Source organism: Eutrigla gurnardus (genome assembly GCF_963514095.1).
Source record: "Eutrigla gurnardus genome assembly, chromosome: 17".
NCBI lineage: Eukaryota > Metazoa > Chordata > Actinopteri > Perciformes > Triglidae > Eutrigla > Eutrigla gurnardus.
Genome location: NC_139928.1, coordinates 12,041,463 through 12,064,360, shown reverse-complemented (window position 1 = coordinate 12,064,360; position 22,898 = coordinate 12,041,463). Strand labels below are relative to the sequence as shown.

The 22,898-nt window shown below is 41.0% G+C and overlaps 2 protein-coding genes across 4 annotated transcripts in view; one reads left to right on the top strand and one right to left on the bottom strand.

Annotated features, from left to right (window-relative positions):
- The window catches only part of zftraf1 (zinc finger TRAF-type containing 1), a 140,553-nt gene that overhangs the window by 22,504 nt on the left and 95,151 nt on the right, over positions 1 to 22,898 (bottom strand). The window lies entirely within an intron of this gene.
- clasp2 (cytoplasmic linker associated protein 2) overlaps positions 1 to 22,898 on the top strand; it is a 53,439-nt gene that overhangs the window by 1,130 nt on the left and 29,411 nt on the right. For all 3 annotated transcript variants that reach the window (XM_084032886.1, XM_084032888.1, XM_084032887.1), the window contains exons 2-7: positions 4,077 to 4,155; positions 9,278 to 9,381; positions 9,850 to 9,941; positions 12,538 to 12,613; positions 13,396 to 13,493; positions 16,570 to 16,640. In XM_084032886.1, the coding sequence (XP_083889012.1) occupies positions 4,077 to 4,155; positions 9,278 to 9,381; positions 9,850 to 9,941; positions 12,538 to 12,613; positions 13,396 to 13,493; positions 16,570 to 16,640 (520 nt within the window). The remainder of the gene's footprint in view (positions 1 to 4,076; positions 4,156 to 9,277; positions 9,382 to 9,849; positions 9,942 to 12,537; positions 12,614 to 13,395; positions 13,494 to 16,569; positions 16,641 to 22,898) is intronic.

The window sequence follows — 22,898 nt, the reverse complement described above, 5'->3', positions numbered from 1 at the left end:
TCAAACTGGTAGCCGGGTTTTCGTAACGCTGAAGGCTATGCATTTCTTTTTGAATGATAACCCAGTAGTCTGTTCCTGGAACACAAGAGACAGACGTATGAAAATGCTAACCCGGTGGCTTTAGAACATTTCCAGGGTATTCTTGTGGTTTGTTGGGACTTTAAATGGTCTTTTATTGACTGAGACCATGTCCGTGTTGAAGGGGACCCATTGTCAGGACTGTAGACTACTGTAGCACTGGATGGGGAATGGGGGAGGGGCTTCCAGACTTATTGTTGTACCCTGTGCTTTCTCTTCATCCCTCACTCTCTTTTTCTCTCATTCTCTCTTTCCCTTTTCACTATTTTCTCCTCATTCTAGCTCACGTTTCTGGCTCTGTGTGTGGATAGGCATCGTCTGCACTCTTTGCCATATCTCTGGAATGTGACAGAAAGTCAAAACAGCCTTGAAAATCTTTGCAAGGCGTGCTGAAATTTGACACTCGAATCTCTTTTTGAACTGATTAAAATTGTCTCCACTGATAGGCAAGACTCAGCCAGACTGGAAAAGTGTGGAAATTGTGCATTCAGCATAACGAAAGCGTCCTCTCTTGGTCTCTCTTTCTAGTGGTAGAAAATCTTAATTTGAACTGGTTGTCATAGTGGTTTAAATACAACTTATTTCCTTTTACAGGCTGATGGAAATGTGCCAATACTGTATACAAACTTTATTGAACATGTTTCCATCATCGACATATAAACACCAAAATCATTAGGTGCAGCTTATGGACACATTTTCTTCACAGCATCTTCCAATTTATGAATAATTACAGCTTTTACATAGTCCTTTGTTGTTCTGGTGTTGCATCCAACCACCACAAAACAAATGGTGATTATATGAGATAGCTGTAGATATTCATAGAAATAGGGAACAGTTAAACAGGTTAGACTTCAAGGTTAATTGAAGATAAATGTCATTATGTGATGCAGTTCTCTTGCTTCCTCAGAAATGACTGAGCAGACCCAACATGTTTGTGAAAAATTAACCATTGCCACTTCGTTAAACCAATACTAATTTTCATCTTCATCCGTGATGCTGATGGGCTCTCAGTCAGGCAAAAAGATGGAGGAGTTAGCAAGACGCTGAGTCAGCACAGAGAGAGAGAGTAATGAATGGAAAGATGATGCAGAGTTGACAAGCATTGGAGAAACAGAAGGGGATTCCAGAACTGGAGTGATAGATAGGGTAATGGTAGGTGACTGGAAAACACAAGTCAGGAGTCATAAATACATGAAATGTTCAGAGATGGCGACTGCCGCACTCAAGTTCCTCTTTTAGGAATGGATAAAATACTGCATTTCGTCTGACCCTTAGCCCTATTCCTCTCTCCATTTCAGTTGTGTATCCTTGTCTGGGTAATCTTTTTTTTATTTTTTATTTACAATGAATAAGTTTAACTTATTTTTTGTTGTTGTACAGTAGGTACAGTAGGTAGAACAGCAGATGCACCTAATAGTCTTTGCTCTCAAAACATCACACTGTCAAATAGGCCATTAAGAAGCACATTATGGATCTTAGGGCTGCAGCTAACAATTGTTTTTATCATCAATTTGTCTATTCTGCTTGTTTTGTTATCATGATTTATTGTTAAAAAGTAATGTAGCATGACCATGAGAGCCTGAAGTGACCTCAAATAATTTATTTTGTCCAACCAACAGTAGAAAATATTAAATTTACAATTATATCAAAAGGAGAACAGCAGCAAATCCTCACATTTGAGAAGCTGGAACCAGCAACGTTTTGGAGTTTTTTGCTATGATAAATTACCTAAATTGTTCTCAACTAATTTATGGTTATTAAATGGATGGTCTTTTTGTTTCAGCACTAAGTCTCCATCTTTGTACATTTCGTCCACTCCTAAATGTTGCTGTTTGAGCCTTGGATCCTTAAATCAAAGCCCCTCTAGAATCCAGAGTACCCTTTAAACCCTGTACATGGTATGCGAATTAGCAGGCTAAGCCACCATACACACCAACCTGCATCTTCACAAAGAACCATTCATACTGGGCTAAATATTTACAGTTCTTTGTTTTCCTCCAGCATACCTCAGTCACACTCATGTTTTCAAGCCTGCAATCTATAGATGCAGTTGTGTTCATTTAGACTCCGCTTTGTCCACATACTTTATGTTTTTTATATGTAGTATCTGAGATGATTCCTGGATATGCCATTTAGTCTTGCTTTCCCCCCTCTTCTTTCCTCCCTTATTCCCTCCTCACCCATAGTTAGACTAGTTGCTCCAGGAGAAAACCTTCCTCCTCCTTCTCCTGTCCAAGGTAGATACAGGTACAAGCCCATCTCCCATCTCTTCTTATGTATCTCCTCTCTGTGTCTCTTCAAGTGAAGATGCCATATGGTTGTGGGCGCCAAGCTTGTTGGGGTGCTGGGTGGAGGCGGGGGGCCTCAGGGCTGCTTCCTGCCTGTATGTTTCTTCTTTCTCCTGCTGTTTTTCCTCCCTCCCCCCCAAATTAGGTCAGTATGAGGGACTAATCATAGTGACCTAGAACTCATGTTTCTTCTAAAGGTGATTTTTTTTTTTGTGGTATTGCTTGGCCTTCGTCCCTGTGTTTTTCCTCATCCTCCCCCATTCTCCCCCCTTTTCTTTGTGTAATTACCTGACTGTGCTCTTCCTTTTGACTAAAATAGGGAATAACTGCAGTCCGACTCTCTACTCAGTCTGGAGAATAGTGTTCTGATGGATGTTCTTTTTGGACTGCTCATTTTTACCACTGCCAAAACAAGCATTCCAGGAGCACAGCGCAGTGTGGGATGTGATCTTAATCAGAAACACAGTGGAAAACTCAACTTTACCACTAGACAAAAATCCAGTCCACCTCCCCCCTACAAGTCATATCACAAGCCAGATTTCTTTTACGGCTCAGCCAGATGACCGTATACATAGACGAGAAAGATGACTAAAGGGACTGCCAAGGGTCACATGACTTAAGTGTACCAACATTGATATCTGAAAGTAATTAGAATTTTTAATAACTTCCATTATCTACTGTTATGCAGAAGGTCACAAGAGGTCACAACAAGGTTATATAATCAAAGAGTGTCACAGCTGCTGACGGTCATCTTTGATACAGTAAATTAAATGGGACATTTGGGTTTGTTTCTGAGACTTTTTTCTCGCTGATAACACAAGTATCATATCTTTATCCGTACAAACACATTGATCAACCTCAGCCAAGGCCCATAGTGTTTAAAAGGTCTGTTTACTAGGTTTTCTGGTGCTTTCCACTGCTTGATTATAATAAGTGGTTGTGTATTGGGGGAGTCGGGGCTCAAGGATGGTCTCTGGAGGTTAAAATATTTGTATTGAATTTCTGGTATTTCCTTTCAACTTGACAGATGGATGGAAAAATCCCAGTAGCTCAGTGTAAATATAGGGCACTGTGTACTGTACAGTGCTGCTTATTCATTCTGTAGCCCCATGTCCACAGACTGTATATAAGAAGTGGATGTAGTCATTGCATTATCACCCATTGGTTTGTGGAGAAACATTGCACAGTCCATCATCAGTGGAACTTTGTCTTTGGCATCTCCAAGTACAATAAAGGTACATACAGTACCACAGCACAGGACACCATTTAAAACATAAAAATGTACAGTTATACAATAGTGCAAATAGGCAGGTAGCAGCAGATCATAGGAAATATAAAAGCCTTCCAGATAGCTGAGATTTGAGGACTAACTGGTTTAAAGAGCTGTCGACAAAATGACTGGCTTTCATCTTGGAAGGGATACAAGGATAGATTTTGATTCCTTGAACTTCACAAAGTTCCCTTTACAGTCTGCTGTTTGCTGAGTCAGAAATCCTCAGAAAAAAGTGTGATTCAGCATTTTCTTCAGATCAAACTGAGAGCCATATTTAATCCTCAGCCTTCCTATCAATGCTGCCACTATGTAAGCGGACAGTAACACTGTACTCGGTTTGTTGACATGAAAAGGGAGAAATATCAAATACCTGACACCATGTGTATTATGTGTATGACCCACTATAACCTTTGCCTCCCTCTCATTCTGTTTTTTAGGTGGCATTGCTTGGGATAGAAATCTGTGGTGCGTTTGTAGACCGTCTTGGAGAGCGGTTCAAAGGATTCCTGGGCACAGGTGAGAAATCGATTCTAACCGTCCCCACACTGAATCTCCTTTTAGGTTATGCTCTGTTTACAATTAAACATATTCACGAATCGTTGGTTTGTTCTTTAACTGAGCTCTTTTTTTCTTCCTTCTGAAATAAGTGATGGTACACACACATGCTATTATTATTGGTAGTTTCCTTACCCATGACATGGACATCCTGTACATCTACAAATCTGGCATCAGACATTATAAAGCCAACAAACACTTACTGTTATAATTGTGTTTGTCCATTTATTTTTCTTTGTTCAGTTCATCAGGCTCAAAAGTAAACATCATCTTTATCGAGTTCATCCTTCCATTATCCAAAGTGTACTCAACAACACTTTACTGTTACATAACAGTGTTTCCCGCAGGATTTTTTTCAGCAGCGGTGGTGTGGTCCCCGAACCCTCTAGGGGGGTCCGGGGGCATGCCCCCCCGGCCGTAATTTTTTTGTATCCTTTACATTGGAATGCATGAATCTGGTGCACTTTGAGAGGAGAATATGCACTTGAATCCTATTCAAACAGTCCTGTGTATTACTGTAGATGGGATTATTGGTGTTGTAACTTTGCCTTTTGTGTCTTCATTTACAGATTTTTATATTTTTGTATAGTAAATGCATAGTTGTCAAGCTATCAATTATTTGGGTCACAACCTGGACTATCAGAATATGTGTGCTGCAGTGATGTCGTTTGTATGTAGGAAATGATCAATTAGACAGTAAAAAAAAAAAAAGCAAATAATATCTCACAATTATTTATTGATATGACACAAAAAAGGCAAATTGATTAAGCTTGTTATTGCTTAAAACACTTCTTCTTAGTCTTGGGAGTCAAAAAGTGATGAGAAAATTATAAAATAAATATAAGTTATACATAATAGAAACTATTCATGATCTTTTAAGAAGTCCTTAGGTTTTTTCCCTGCATTTATGCTAATGACCACATGCTTACAGGCGATTAGCATAAATCCCTAACTAAAATACGCGATGAAAACGGATTTTATATGGCAATAAAGAACAACAACGGATCTAACAGTATGGATTCATTTTTCAAAGTTCCCGAAAATACCTAGGCTATAAATTCCTGACTGGATATAAGCTCCTGTAAAGGCTATGAGTGATCCCAAAAAGAGCGACAACACGCACACACACACACATAGGCCTACACACACACACGCACAATACTAGAGGAAAAACGGCACGGAGGTTGCGGTTTATAGATACAATAAAATGATTGGGCTCAGAGGGTTTTTAACACTGGTGGTCATGCAGCGACACATTTTAGCAACTTACTTTCTCTCTCTCTCTCTCTGTCTGTCTCTCTCTCTCTCTCTCTCTGTCTGTCTCACTCTTTCCTTCTTTCTTCGATCTTCCGCTTCACTCGCTACTGCTAGAATCAATGTAACTTTGCAACCGTGTAGGGTAGCCTACTGCCAACAACTGCCACACTTGCTGTGTATTTTTCTTCTTTGATGTTGGTTACGTGACGATATGCCGCGTGCTGCGCAATTGACGTTACGCGCTGTACATTTTCTAAAAGGAGCTACGTAAAAAAAAAAAAAAATTATTATTATTTTTTTTTTTTAAAGGATTTTTATTGCAGCGGCGGAGAAAATTCAGCAGCGGCGGCGTGCCGCTGCTGTGTGAACGTGGGGGAAACACTGCATAAATTGTGATGGTTTGTGTATTGTTGTATAGACATTTGATCTTCCGTTTTGTTGCTCACTTCTTCTTTATGGTTCCTCTGAGACGAACCAGCAGCACTACTCTGAAGCCACCCCTCTCGACAATACATCTTTTAGTCTCTATATTTAGGCCCTGAATTGTCTGCCATGCTGTAGCTCAGTCTATTACACCCCAAAACCACACCTCACATTCAGATGACCTCATGCACAGAATCTTGTATCAGATTTCATTTTGCTGTGAGTGTGTATGTGTGGGTTATGTCAGCGAAGGCCACTGAAGGTGTTACCAGCTGTCTTTGTCGGCTAGACTGGCTCTTGTCACCGACAAACGCACTCAATCCTGCAGTGCAACTCTTGTGAGGACTGGCCCTATCACACAGTGCAAAGTCTGTCACACACACGCACACACACACACACACACACACACACACACACACACACAGCCTGGCTCTGTATACGAGTGTGGGTAATGGACGTGTGTGTTTCAATTTGATGGTAAAAACATCTCTCTAAGCCACCACTGGCTCTAGAATTTCCCTCCGTTCATCTGACTTACATCGTCCTTTCCTGTGCTCTCTCTCCTTCCCCCTGCAACCACCCACCCTCCTCCTCCTCCTCCACATACACAAACACTAAGAGGGGAGGAAGATGAGATCATTGAGGCTGAGCAATTGTATTGATCTACAGGACTCCAGGCTGCTGCCATTATACTGTGTGTGTGTGTGCTTGTGTGTGCACTTTGACACTGTGCTGTTGGCTGTCTTGCAAATTAACTCCCAGATGCGAAGTGGAAGTGAAACACACGGATCACATAATTCTTGTACTTTGACTTTATAATACTTTGTTGTTGACGGATATAATGACGTGATTGACCCAGCAGCTGTGTGCTAGTTTGATCACCCTCTTGAGAAAAGATGAAACAAAATGAGTCAACTTGCCCCATGTGGATCTGTGTATTTTCATGCTTACTACAGCCGATGACGTCAGGTGCCACAATGTCCCACTGTCATTTTTCTGTTAGAGGGTATTGTCCTTGTTGCCAAGGCAACCAGCTGTTATGGTAATGTTGTACACACACATACGCATAGCATGGAAAATGGACAAATGACATCACCCCCCATGATGAAGTTTGAGGCTAGGAATGTGGGTAGCAGTATGTTTGTGTGCATGCCTCATTGTTTGATTTTCAAAGGGAAGTTTTGAGTTTTCTGTAACCCAAAAAAGTTTAACTTTTTCCATTTGATGGTTAAACCAAATTAAACCACCGGATTTGGCATTTTGTCTGTTTTTAACAGGGTTATGGGTTTGGACAAGCCATTTAAACCATTGTTACAGTATGTTGTGAATATTTGGCTTCCTGAGTTGAAGGATAAGGCTGGCAAAGTTTTTGTGACCGTCAAACCAATCTCACGAAAAGACAAAACTGCTAATCCACCTCTCAGACAGCCATGTCCCGGAAAAATTACATTCCCACAAAAGGAAACTGCATTGTGAATTATGCTTCGAGGGAAACTTATTTTGTTGTGATTATGTTTGCTGTTGACTTGGTGGTCAGAGTGATGGACAGGTCAAAAAACAGGTTTTAGCCAGGAGTCTGTTGGTGTCCTGAGTTAATCAAGTACTTACTGGTGCACCGATACATAACATCCTATAGGTGCTCAAATTAATTTAGGTCAGAGGAACGAGAGGGCCAGTTAATGGCATCAATGTCTTCGTCATCCAGGAACTGCCTACACATACTACATACACCAGGTCCCACTCAAGGCCCGCATACTACCCTCAGGGAGTCTGTTTCTGGCAGTTTGGTCAGAAACATGCACACCAGTAGCCTGCTGGATGTAATTTTGTCCATCCAAGCACATAGGAGTAGATGCCGGTCCTGCTTCTGGGTTGATTTCTACTGCTATATCCATCTGTCCTCGTGTCTCCTGGTATTTCCTCCATGGTCTTGCTGGGAGGCACAGCAAATCTTCTTGCAAACGCATGTATGGATGTGTCATCCAGGTACCGCCTCATGCTACAAGTAGTGACAAGGACACTAGAGACGATTTGGTCAAGAAGGAGAAGCAGAGAGCAACTTCTGTTTCGAAGCAGTTGGAATTATTCACAATCACTTGTGCTTCATAAATGGATTCATTGATCTCCCTGAAGTGACTTGGTGTTATACTGTGATGATTAAGTCTTCCCTTCATTCTTTTGCGCAGTGGTTTTTTTGTTTAGTTTTGCTCTTTAACCATGTGTTTCCACAGTGTATAACTGTGCTGTGCTGGGAGCAATATTTGGTTGGAGACAGGGTTGTTTCAGTACATTCTGTCTCTCCTACCATGATTATAGCACTCATTCAGAAGCCCATTGATTATTCCTGAGCAAGTTAATGGTGAAAAATTGGTCAAAATGCAGACTTTATTTAAAAAATAAAGATGAATCATTTCTAAATGATATTGCTCAAACAGGTGTTAGCAGTACATCTGTTGGGGACTATATATAGCATATGATATGCTATTGAGCATTTATGAAAGCAGAACCGTGTATGTGGGATTGATTGAAAATAAACCGCACTGCTCATGTTTATCATGATGATGAAACATGTCGGCCAGTGCAAAGTTTTGCTTCCTTGATGAAGGGTTTTTGAAAAAACGTGGAAGTCTATGGCACAGAGGATTAAGCTTAATCAGGCATTGGATAATCAGAAAATTCTTCATCAGAAAACAAATGGTTGATTTTGCTTCAGATTCATCTTCTAAATGATCTAAGATTTATTCATATTGTCACCCATAAATGTTATTCAGTTAAAAAGCTGTCAAAAAACTGGTTATCTGATATAACATAGCTGAACATAGGCTACGGTGAAAGCAGAAAGCCCTTCTGTTAACACTGTTCCACATTTTATAGAGGATTACAGTAACCATCTGAAACATTTGTGTAGTTGCCAAAATCCTTATAGTTCACTTGAATGCTGGCATTTAAATGCTCTTACTTCTAATGCTGTACAGTGTGCGTCACTATTAGTACACAGGCTGGCTGCTGGAGCAGTTAAAGTGTGTGTTAAAGTGGAACTGACACGAGTGCATTTTATGATCTTGACATTATTTTAGTCACGGTCCATTTCTCATTTCCTGTCCCCTCTCTCCCCCGGACTCATTAGAGCCTTTGTGTCGATGGTTGCATTGCATTGCTTGTCTCTCTCTCTCTCACACACCTCCAGAATGCAATTCATGATCAATGCATATCTTTGTTTATTTGTGTGTTTTAAAAGCACTCTACTTGGGGGCAGTCTTTTTTGTCTTTGGTCTTTAAATTGGCTAGAAACTCTCATTTGTGGCTTTATTTTTTGTCCTGTACTTGATGTAAATACTGCACATTAAACTGCCTTTTTCATCCATTGACTCTCATCACCCTCTCTCTCTTTCCCTGTCTGTAGTTTTGCCAGCTTTGGTGGACAGGCTGGGTGATGCGAAGGACCAGGTCAGGGAGAACAGCCAAGCTGTCATCCTTCGCTGTATGGAGCAAACTGCCTCGCCCATGGTGAGACACAAACACACACACACACACACACACACACACACACACACACACACACACACACACACACACACACATGCACACACACGCATACAATCCACAAGGACCAGACAAAGCCTCTTGTAATATATGTCAGATAAATACTCATATAAAAAATGATTTCAGCCATATATTTCAAGCAACACTACAGACATAACACGGCAGACAGCAAAAAAAAAAAAAAAAAAAAAAAAAACAGTCACTCCAGCTGAGAGGTACTAGTGCTTTGTGCTATTTTGGCTCCCTCACCTGGGTATTAAGGGAATTACACAGACATGTCCACAGATTGTAACCTCCTCTGCACTCCATAATCTGCTCAAACCCCTGATGAGCTGCCTGGCAGAACCCTCTTCTGCCCGTTCCTACTGACACTCTCTTTCTCACCCTCTACCCCATTCTTCCCTTTTCTCTTTCTCCTCCTCCTGCGTCCAGTACATTTGGGAAAGGCTACTTCCTGGTTTTAAACACAAGAACTTCCGCAGTCGAGAAGGAATCTGCCTCTGTCTCAGTGCCACGCTCACCACGTGAGTAGCTTCCCCCTATTCATCTGTATCACTTCCAGTGAAATGTGAAAGAATACTTTGTCAATTGTAAAGCTATTGGATATATGCTTCTTTTCACTCATCTTGTGGTCACAAGGTTATACGTCCTTAAATCACAACAATGTCGACTGACATGTATACTATTTTATCTAATAATCTAAGTAATTGTTTCAAACGATAGATTAAGTTTCTCACCAAATAATGACACACACATAGTTGTGCTCATTGGTATCTTGGAAATGAATATTCATTATGAAAAAAGCATTAAAAATGATTAATCGACAAAAGAAACCTAAACAACAATAAATCGACTAAGAGGGAGCAACCCTACCTTACAATCAAACATACAGCATTTTAATTGTACTTACTATAAACCCATTCATTGATTTATTGATTATATTCAGTGATTTTCTTCTGACAGAGATTCTATTATCTTTATCCTGTACCAACAACATACATCTTCTGTATGACTTGATTCACGAGAGGTCAACCTTTTTTCCATGTGCTTTTTAATGCTACTCTCCATGAGCATGCCCCATTTTGTTTGTTCAAGGATTAATCTTCTTAATTGTTAGTGTGACTCTATAGAGGTGGCACTACTTTTATCACGTGACAGATAAGGTTAGCCTTAAACATAGTTAAAAAAAATGTTATGAATATATATATACAATATTTTATTATTTATATGCATTTGTTTATAAATTAGGATGTCAGGCCTGATGGAGGACTTGCTTGTCAACATTTAATTTGTATTGGATAAGTCACAGGATGTCACAGAAATCCCATCTGGGAAAGGGAAAGAAGAGACTAATTTAAATTGGGTTGTTAAACTAGACTAGGGCAAATTCACAAAGAATGGATTTCAGCTCCTGATGGCACCATGAATTGTATGTCACTAATTTGCAACCACCATTTGCCCTCTCTCAAGGTCTGATTCATAAAATATAATGTGCAAATTATATTACAATGCAAACGTGCATAAAGTTTTGCAGCTGGATTCAATTTGCCCCTTTTTTGCCGACTCTTTTATGATACAGCTGTCACTGCATCCAAAAATAAATATGTGTGAGTGGAGGATGACAATGACATAACAATGTCATGAGTACTGGAAAGTCTGGGTGTGACGCCCCTTTTTAAATGCCCTCCAGACAGTTACCAACAACTCACTGAAGACACTAATAATATCACTGTAACTGCTATGGCTGATCTTTTCGAAATTTGACTGTTTTTGCAATGAGGCTCATTGGCAAGAAAGGGCCCAATTTTGTGCCAAAAGTTTGCATTTTCCTCTATTTAAATATGATTTGGCAGTAGCAAAGGAATGCCAGGACACTATTTGCTTGGCAGTTACAGTTAAGGGTGCATTTCACCCTTTGCAGGTCCTTCAAAGATTACACAATTTATTTGTCTTTTTTGTGCAGGTTAAGTGCCACAAAAGCTGCTCAGTCCTTTTCAGAATTTGCCCCTTAACTTTCATTACTTACTTATTTATCTCTCCCAATATATCATAACTGGCAAATGGTCAATATTAATGTCACATGTCCTTTGGGCTGTGTGTATGGCCTTTTGACTTCCTTTTTTATTGTATTATATCCATATTTTTCTGTCTTCTGCTTCTGTTTTTGTTTTTTTCCCTAAAATTTGTTATTGAATTATTTCTTGTAAAATCCCACACAGCCAGTGATTGTTGCTGTCATAGTTAACCTTCATTTTGCAAGCTCAGTAAACAAACACATATAAGCATACAAATAAACATATGCTTGTTTGCTTCACTTTGTTGGACAGCAGCTCCACAGCAGTTCAGACTTGTGGAGTTTGTTGTTTCCTACCTTCACATTACCACACGGCCAATGTGGGCTGTGAGAATAGCAGTGCTAATTTTAGCATTATTTTGCAAATGGAAAGTTACACTGTTGTGCTAAATGCTAAGCTGCTATGCGATGGCGAAGCTTAAGTGTTTACTGGGCATACACGGGTATCTTCTGACTGACTAAAACGTGGCAAACAAATAGTCTATTTCTGTCCGTTTTTATTCTTATAGCTCCAGGTATTACAGTGGCTGACAATAATCTGCAGTTTAAGTAAACACAGTAATGTTTAAACAAAAAATGAAATGAAGAAGCTATCAACAGAAGTTTCTCTGGAAAATAATGTAACCGTGTTTATCTTAGTTTCAGTTTTCTGATTGTATTATTCCTTTTATTACCAAAGATTTGTATTTGTAAATTTATTTATTTGCTATACAGCTAATGCAAACCATTTTCTCATCACTACTTGTGTTTCTCACTTTGCTTTAAATTTTGGTGAGATTTTGTGTATTTGTAGATTGCAGTATTGAGTACAATTTAAAATTCTAATGTGCCGAATATGTTCCATATATCCTTTAGGATTCCTAAATTATTATTTACACAAGGCTTTCCCAAGCGCACGTCATCCCTCCTGAGGATAGAAGTATTCCTCATTCCTGAAATGTGATTTGAATGATGGGCAAGGTTTCATTAGACAGCAGATGTTTTGCATTTGGTCATGAATTAATACCACCCCTCTCATTTCTATGTCTTTTTGTGACTCCTTTCAGGTATGGAGCCCAGCCATTGAGCCTCAGCAAACTAGTTCCTCATCTCTGCTCTCTGACTGGAGACCAGAACCCACAGGTAAGACACATGGCGCTTCAGCAATATGGTACATGTCTACATGTCTGTTTATACTGTTATTTCTGTGTGTTAGTGGGTAGAGGTCCTGTTTTCTTCCTTGTAGCAGTCTGTAGCTAAGCTTGTGGTTTATCTCTCAGCATCCAGAGAGTGTTGGCAGGCAACTTAAGGCAGCTCTGTGATTATTACTGTTATTAGTGAGGAGATGGGCTCTGTAAAGTGCCCCCCCCCCCCCCCCCCCCCCCCGCCCCCAGCTCCACTGCTGAATCATGAGCACCAACACCCAACCATTAACCCACACAACAGTACTAGCTGAATGTGTGTGAGTGAGAGAGAGGGATAGACAGAGGTTGGTTTACAACCTCCTGCGGAGTTGCGCCCCAAAGCTGAAATCTGCTCCTATCGTCTACCCAATGATTATCTACCCACATACTGTCCCAACCAATCAAAATCCTCAACAGGCCCGCCCACCCTCAGTTGCAAAGAATCCCCTTTACAGCATCCCACTATCAAATCACAACAGTGCTCTAACATAGCAAATCAGATAGCTCATTAGGGGGATGATCATGGGCCCTTAAAGGTTGTTTTTTTTAATATGTTGACATTTGCTACCCTTAGTGTTTGTAAGCCCAGACAGTGGAGTGCAATCTGTATGTAAATTTTAATCCTAACATACCATTGCATGGTATACCAGTTCAAGTGTAGTGTGTGGAAGTATTTTGTGTTTGTGTGTGTGTGTGTGTGTGTGTAGGAATTTTAAATGGGTTAATGTCTGCTGTCTGTAGGTACGTGAGGCCTCCATAGCAACATTGGTGGATGTTTATCGTCACGTTGGCGAGAGGGTCCGAGCAGACCTGGCAAAGAGAGGACTCCCTGCTGCACGGTGAGTTATTTTGTATGTGTCAGTTATTGATAAGCTCTCTCTTTGTGAGTATTGGTTGTGTGTGTGTGGGTGGGGGGCTTGGCACCCAGTCTGTCCCAGGCCACACCATGCACCACTCTGCCCTTCACACACACACACAGAGGCACTTTCATCCAGAGCACAATGCTGACTGACTGGGGGAGGAGGGTGGGAGGAGGCAGATTGGGTACAAAGGCATTGGGTGGAGTAACAGCGTTGAGTAAAAATTGGAGAAAGTGTGTGTGGGGGGGTAGTGTGTGTTTATGTCATCTAAAGAGGTCCATCAAGTGGTCTTGTCCTTCTTTGGTCGTCCTGGTTACATGCCCTGGGTTGCGGGTTATTCTAGGCAACCCCTCCCCTCCCTCTCTTTCTCCTGTGTATGAGATCTTAGCAGCAGCCAGTGTTGTGTGCTGACTGCTCAGTATGAGTCTTGCGTCTGTGCTGGCTGTGGCCACGTCATGTTTTGAGCATATTAAGCCCGTTTGTCACTCTGTCTGAGTATGTGGGGATTTCAACAGACTGGTGTGTATCTCACATACAGGGATTTAGGTCTGAAAACCAGTGTTTTCCCTTCTTCATTTTTTAAAATATGTATAAATTTTCGCATGAATTGGAATGAGTGAGCACTGGTTTGAAGGCATGGTAGAGATTGTGTTTGTGTTGGTAGTAATATGTTGCAGGGTGGGATGCAGGGCTGCGTCTAGGGTCCTGCTGACTAGATCACATATCTCTATAGAGCTAGCATAGCAGCAGATAATGGATAGAATGTGGGTGTTGTGACCAAGGAAGGGAGTGTAAAGGCCAAGAATAAGAGGTGGAACAGTAGAGAGAACATTAGAGAAAGCTGAGGAGTTAACCAGAAGACTGCCTTTGATTATATCAACCCAGGTTTCCTAAAACAGGATTAACTTGCATAAAATTCTTGACACGTTTGGACTATAGCAGATTGTGACACCTGCACTATCAATAATTCATAAAAAAAAAGGGCCTATTCATTTTTTTTTTATCTCTCTAGCCCCTTCAATTTGAAAAAGAGCCTGAAATTATAACCAGGCCAGTTTGTTTTGTTCATTCGAAAAGTAGTTTACATTGCTCATCCAAATAATTGTAAGTGAGCCTGGAGGCTGTGACTAATGGTTTATTAGTTTAGTGGTTTAATGCAGGCCAGGGAAATCTAAAAGGCCAGTCTACATAGAAAGTGTTAAGAGTGAAAAAAAATGTGTTTCTACGACAAGTCATCACATGTGCTTGTCCCCCTGGAATCCTCCATGTTTTTTACCCTCCAACTGTGACTGTAAGCTTGCCTGCCTGCGTGCCTGCGCGCGCGTGCCTGTGTGTCTTTTACAGATGGCAGTAACTTTATGCCAGTATTTCTCTAATGTACTGCAAGTATGTGTATTTTTAAGGTGCTTGCAGGGATTTGTATTCAAGTACTGTTATAGACCTGAGTCCCAATTAAATCTTAACCTGTGACAACAGTCTCCTATTAGTAAGTCAAATCCTGCTTGAATGAGCATTTAGTAGACCTGCCTCATGCACAGATATCTTGTATCTTGAAAGCTGTGATTCATCTCACTGGAATCGAATCGACCCCTTTTCAATGACAGTCGATCTTTGTCCAACACAGATTTAAGAGTTCAGTGCAAACGTTGCAGCAGTGTGAATTGAATAAGGGATCCTGAAATTAAGAGATGTGAGGTGGGAGTAAAAGAAGAGGAATAGAAGGGGGGGGGGGAGGGAATACGGGCAAGTGGGGTGCGAAGCATAGAAGTCGAGGGGGGGAGGCGCAGCCTTGCTTTCTGTCTGCCGCGAGCTTTACAGCCCCTCCCCCTCTGACGAGTGTGTCTATGTGTGTGCGTGTCTGGGTACGGAGGGAGGTTATGTAAAGGGTAACTGAATCTCTTTTCTGCCTGTCACACAAACTGGCCCATTTGTTTCCTTCACACACACATGCATTCAAAAGCCCTGCCTGAGATTTAACTCTTTATACGACTGTGGAAATTCTCAGTGGATGTGTGGGCTCAGCTTACAATACATATGCGCGTCAGTAGGTGGTGCTTTGTCATGTGTCGATAGCATGGTTTGGTCTTCTGCTGTTTGGCTCCTTCCTCTCTCTCTCTCTAGCTCTCTCTCTCTCTCATGCCCTCCCTCCCTTCTCCTGTCTTCCTCCCTCCCTCTCGGAGTCACTGCACCATGTTGGATACAAAGAGCTGAGGGAAGCAGAGGACCGGAGTGTGTCACTAGCATGGAGCAAATGCAACGTTGCGCAGCAACCTATTAATCAGTCCACTGGGAAATACTGAGGCAAATTAATATAGAAGACTAAAGGCTGGGCCATTTCTGAACCAAATAGGCAAATAAGAATGCTACTGAAAGGAAGGGAACCACGTGAAAAGGCTGCACGGCGGAGGAGCCCATTGCAACGCTAATCACGCTTCTCAGGAGCTTGGAAGCTGTCGTGTAGTTGTGGACCAGCAGCCAGACACCAAAAGGCAGGCAGAGAGAGAGATATCGGTGTGTATGACTCTTATCTTGTGTGATCACATCCATACCTAACCTTTTGGCTAGGAGACATTTGGGCATGTTACTGGACATGGGTCATTGTGCCTGTGTTGTGTCATGTGTAAACAATGTGTGATTGGGACGGATCTTTGTTTTATTTGCTTCCAGACGGTGTTACCTGTACCTCACCTGCCTGAGCAGATGTGATTTGGGATTGTGCGTGTTTTTGTGCGTTTGGTGCTGATTAAGTCTCTTGTCATTTTGCCGCTGCAGCTTCATGAGTGCGAAATCTGGCATAATGGACACACCCACCTGCCGACAGGCGGGCAGGCTGTCCACATGTTTCTGCTGCTGATAGTTGAGATTCACAGCACCATGCCTGTTTCTAGGTCAAAACTGTGCATTTTCTTTGTAATATTCCTGTCATTGCAGATGATTGCATATATTTTTCCTTATTCAGTCTCATTTTAATGTATCCAATTCTGTAATTATAGTTATTTAATTTATTTATGTGTATGTTTTGCTCTAATATTTCTTCTTCTCTCTCTCTCTGCAGCTTACAGACGTTATTCTCTCGGTTTGATGAAGCCTTGAATTCAGGCAACATGGCTCTCAGCCCGAGTCACGGTCAGTGCTTTCCCTTATTTATTTTGCCACAGTTGTATTTTGCCTCTGAGAGCATGTTGCCAAGATGATTTTACTGTTGTCAAGTAGGGGTGTGCGATATTGATAAAAAAATATCTTAATATTTTGGGGGATTTTGCAGTTAAAGATTGATGATATTTTGCATCCCCCAAAATTGAGATGTCTTTTGAACATCAGTCTTTTTGAAGCCGAACCACCTCCATGCGAGTGACGTTGATCCACGTCCAGCTATTAAATCTAACGGTATTGATTGTGTTTTCTCTCCTGATGCTGTTTGTTCACTCATTTTCAAGTTCAGTCATGCTACGCTAGCTACGCTAGTTTAGTTTGTTGTGATATGTGCACTGCGCGTGTTCTCAATGCACATTCGCAGTTGTCTGTCCTACTAGGCTTGAAATGCAGTGAATCTTTGTGAACCCTTGAGGTGTGTTTTGATCGTTTTTTGCAAAATGAGTGTCATATTGTCAGATACTGTATTTATTTGAAAAGTGTGTGTGTGGGTTCTTGTATGTGTCTATCTGCATGTGCTGTTGCGGTTGTGTCACTTTGTTACCATGAGCTCCTGTAAGAGGACCTAACAGGATTAAGGGTTTAATCTGTGCGGGTGTGGGTGTGAGAGACAGATTCAGGGTGTGCTAAGCCAGACCTGCGCTGAAGGCTGCGGAGTGTTTTGCCATCCATCAGTAGATTGTGTGTGTGTCTGTGTGGATCTGTGGGAGCCTCGGGCCAACCAGTGTTATTTGACCGTGGAAAGAGAGTGGTATTGAGGACATCCCTTACAGCAATGTTTCAAATAGTTTTTACCTTTCAGGATATAAAAGTTGGTACACTCACAATTTTGGCTTTTATTGTCATCCATACAACTCTTTAGTTTCTCTTCTTGCATTTGTGTTGGCATTGGGATTTTCTCAGTTGTTTGAAAAGTGTTGACTAAATAATGATCAACAAATTCTATTTTGATAGTTGGCAAGAGAAGCTGTTGGCTTCTATTGTACCGTTTCCACCAACAAATCATTATTTTATAAGGATATACCAACCCAATATGCAGAATCACTTTTCAGTGCCACAGCAATCCCTGGCCTAATGGTCATTTGTAATATAGAAATAATTTCCTTCATAGCAGGTAAATAGATTTTATATTTGGGCGGAAAAGAAGCACCGATATCAGGTTTGGTTTTTGGCATGAATAGATAGGAATTGGTATCCGGACAGAACGAGTTGCGTATGTGTTCTCTGTGTTGGTGCCATGCAGAGCCTGTCATTGGCTGTTAGTACCTTTAGGCTGCCCTGTCATCGTCTCTGTCTAACAACGACAGCAGTAGTTTGGTGCCTTGCCGGCTGTTTGCGTCTGTTTACTTGCAGAGAGACATTGGGACAGACGTGGAGAAGAGCTCAGGGCATGTAGTTGCCATGATGCTGTCTCTTGTGGCAGCAGAGGGATGGAGGGGGTGTTACTTTTAACTCCCACCTCCCCAGGGTTACAAGCATGGTTTTGTTTTGTGGTCCATGATTATATAGTTGTTATGATCAGTTGATAATGTAATTATTTCCTTTCTTTACTGCTTATTGCTTTGCTGGGCATGAAAGCACTGCTTATAAATGGAAACATTTTTGACTATTTTGGAGTAAGGTTGTACCGATATACAATTTTCAATAACATAAGCAAATGTATGATGACAATAAATTTTAGTACCACAGTATACTGTGATGCTATGACAACCCTATTATGCTCAACCGCCTAACAACAAGATACTTATGGTGGACCCTCTTGTTTTGTGTCGAACACTGCTCCTTTTTTAAAACCCTTCCCAATGTGACCATATGTGTTGATCGCATATCCAAACACTGCAATACAGATTGTTTTTTTTTTTATAAATCAAAGTTTCCTCTTCACGTAACTTGTTTTGACTGAATCACTGTACAAAACAAAATATATTACATTTTAGAGCTGAAATGATTGGTCAGTGAGTTGATCAACAGAAAAGTAATTTGCATCTCTTTGGTTATGAATTAATCCTTTTATGTAGATTTTCTCTTTTTCTCATTCAACCTGAGAACATGATGCAAACTCGCATCATATGCTAAAACTCACATACACATGATTCTTAATTCTTACTCGCGCTTGCCCCACATCTCTTTTAGGCCTGCTCTTGGCTTTTTCTCTAATGGGTGAGGCAACTGTTGCTCAGAGACTGGGAGGGAGGAAACTGACAGAGATCTCTCACTGTAGGCAAGTCACGGTGCTGTGCCTATCACTGCCTTTCCCTGATTCATCAACACAGAGACAGAGAGAGATTGAACAAACAAGAGAGGAAAAAGAGAGGAGAAAACAAAGAGAACCGAGGGAGAGGAGCGAGATACAGACAAAGACAACAGGAAGTTTCTGTCCATAACGCACTGTAACCATGGTAGTTGGGGATGATGGCGATGGTAAGTGTTTGTGTTTAATCTCATCTGGCCGTGGATGCTGGCACTCAGACAAAAGCTTGTCAGCGTATGGTTTTAGATTGAAATCAGCTTAAAATCCGAGCACTTTCACCCCAAGTGCACTGGTTCAGATGTTGGCTACTTTGCATGTGTGAGAGGGTAAACTGGGCTGTTCTGTAATGTCTCCATCGTGTCATTCTGTGTTGTGTGTGTGTGTGCATGGATATACAGTACATATGCAAATGCATGCATATATACTAGCGTAATAATATGAAAGACTGATGGTACATATTACTTGGAACAGTACTGACGAAAGCTATCGAAGCCAAACGAGTGAATATTTTGTTTCTGGATTCATTTACATTTTCTCCATTATGTTGTGTTTTCTCCATTTTTTGGACTCTTGCATTTCAGTGGCATTTTTTTCAATTTACCTGAATGAATGAATAATACTATGACTTTACTGTGAAGTAGCTAGTAGTTGTTTTTTTTTACCTTTTTCTCTCCCACTTCAAATCTCTATCGCTCTCTCTCTATTGCAAAAATCAAGTGTGTTGTTCTATGTTTGCAGCCTTTCTGTTACTAGCTCTCTGATTGTTAATCATGAACAATTTATCATCGTTAAGATAACGTCCATAATAGCTCACTCTGCTTGTCGTGACTGCAGAAAAATGATTATTTAGATGGATGTTTAATTTAGATGAAACATAAACATAGCTGATTATTTTCTGTCTTCTTTCTTGCTGATTTGAAAACAACTTGTCAAAGACTTTCACATGTCATCAGTTACCTTATTCAAAATTAACTAATTATTTGTTTACATCCTCCAGTTTGTGTATGTGGAGAATTGAAGCCTGTTTCCTGTGAAAGTAAAGCAGCATAGTGCCACTAGTGCCTTACTTATTGACATTTGGTTCTGTCTGAAAATGTGCTGGTGCAAATACAAAAACACGTACGTATGTGTACACACACACACACACACACACACACACACACACACAAGGCCAGATATTAGGTGGCTTGCAAACTGACCACAAGTAACAGCTTTCATTGCTTGCATAGCTCAGTGTTGACCAGGACTGACACACAAACACCCTCGCTCTGTGTTTCACAGACATGCTCATTCTGCTTCAGTGCATCTCCAGCTCTGCAAAGGAAATCATGACCCCATTTCCAGGCTGGGCTGGTTGCCATGGCAAAGCTTTCCTCTGAATATTATGGTTTATCCGTCTCCCCGACTCGGAATTGGGTCTCAAATTATACCTGTGTGTGTGTGTGTGTGTGTGTGTGTGTGTGTGTGTGTGTGTGTGTGTGTGTGTGTGTGTGTGTGTGTGTGTGTGTGTGTGTGTGTGTGTGTGTGTGTGTGTGTGTGTGTGTGTGTGTGTGTGTGTGTGTGTGTGTGTGTGTGTGTGTGTGTGTGTGTGTGTGTGTGTGTGTGTGTGTGTGTGTGTGTGTGTGTGTGTGTGTGTTCTCATTTAAGAAGCTCATTTTCTCTAAGCTTGGCTTGAAATGGAGTTGTCTGTCTCCTTTTTGAGAATCCAGCCCAGAATCTCAAGTGTGTATCTCGCTTTCTCTTCCCTCCTCCGCCTCTTCTCTGATGATGCTTTCCCCATCACAGAAAAAACTGGGTGCCTGAAAGCAGAACATCTGATCATCCTATCAATGCAAAAATGACACTTTACAGATAGATGATGATGATAATAATACAGTGGAGGCCGCTGTACTCGCCTTTACTGTGATCAACTGCTTATATGGCTCCAAAAGCTTGGGACAGAATCTTGGCGTTCCTCAGGCTACCATGTGAAGTCTACTTAAACCACAAGTAACAGTCACGGCTAGGAGAGATGGAGACAGAAAACAGATGTGCACAGGGAAAGCAAATATCAATTAGATGATAATGTAAGTAAAAAATTACAATAAACATCTGCTTATCTAGATCAATTTGACTGGTACAGATCAGTGATCATCACTGAGGGGTTTCCACAGTAGTACTTTTTTATTCTACATGTCATGAACTTTAGTTAAACGTAGTAGGTTTCTACAGGAATAGCCATGGGTTTCATGTTCTGGTATTATATTGGCACACATACCTCATCTAGATTACTTAGGAACTGGTGCACTCATGAGCTTTTGAACAGCTTTTGTCCCAGTTCTTGCAGTGCTTCTCGTCTTTAGCGTGTCGTCGTCCTCTGCTCTCTGTGTGTCCTCTTATGCATGGGACTCTGTCACATGGTTCTGATTGGGAATATGTGACAGGCAGTTCCTCTGCAGATTACAGCAGATCAGCATAAACAAACACACTGTGTAGGAAGTCTTAATTCCTAAGAAGATATCTTGCTCTTAGTGGCATTTTTGAGAATTTCAGCTGTAGTACGTGTGATGACATCTGCTGCAATGATTGCATGGAATAATAATAAAAAGGTTTATACTAACAGAAGCTCTGTGTGGGCTTTTGGCTCAAGTGGTTGAATTTTGCACACTCTTCTTGAATTTCCGTGATTGGACAAACATATTAACACATGTCATTTTGCCGTACTGAAAGGCTTCTCCTTGTGTTTCAAGACCATCTAAATCTTTATTTCAGTATCAGGAAAACAAAAGCTCCCTCTAAATTATTGTTCTTACTATTATTCTTACTACTATTATCATTGTTGTTATTATTCAGCAAGAAAAATAACTAATTTGTTTGCCATAATCAAGTTCAACTGTTAGTATGCAGTACGATTGTTTTTATTTGATGTCGTTGTACATTGTTTGCTTTACCTTGATTTAAGCTAAGTTAGAAATATATTTTTAATTGAAAAATGTTTTTTAGATCAGAGCCGGTGCTGCCACCATGTGGTCACAACTGTGTGTTTGTGTTCCCACAGCTGTGATTTAATCACTACACAGCATTTCAGTTCTGAGTGTTTCATTTAGTCTTCCTCTTCCCTTCTATATATTTCTCTTTGGATAAGGACAGAGAATTGGAACAATGACTCATGTGTTTTACCTTACACCCCTTATCTCTCCTGGCATGTATATTATAGGTTATTTGTTTTTGGCTTGAAAGATCTCTGGGGTTGTTCCCACATGGATTGGGAATTGACACTCTTGGGCACGGCTGCCTGTTTGATTTTGCAGACGTCTATAATTTGACCACAGATTGATTATTTCTGGACAACTATCGGATCTGTATATTTAAGACGGTCGTCTTCTCTTCTCGTTTCTCTCCTCTTTTTGGAGAGAGAGAAGGGAATCTCGGCCTGGAGTTTCCATGGCAACGATACCTGGAACATGGTGTGACTGATTTCTCTCACTTTGTCTGTGTGTGGCTGTGCCTCTTTCTCTATGTATGTATGGACTCATTGTTTGCATGTTGTGCCGTATTATTTGGCAGTGTGGTGGTGTGTCCCTGGAGATACTATTGATGCTGGAGGAGCCTAATTTTATCAACTAAAATTAAGTGAATAAACACATAATCCAACTGTTGATTAAACCAAAATTGACATGTGTCAGTGTGTAAGTGGGCTTACTCAACATCTTTTCTCCCTGTTTGCTGCTCTATTCATTTGAGGAGCTGGACTGCACACATCGCCATGGCAACAGCATGTGTGCAGGCTGCTCCCTACAAGGGTTTCTCTCTATCGCTGTGTCTCTCTCTCCGTCTGTCTCTCTCTGGTGTCTTTGCTCTGCCCTTCACCCAGTGGCATTTACTCCCATGGGGTCTGACTACAGACAAAAGGAGATGCAAATCCTGCGAACAGTGATGTTAATCAATGCCAAGATGCTCGATGCATGACTGTGTATTGCTAATGGACCCGTGGATTTTGT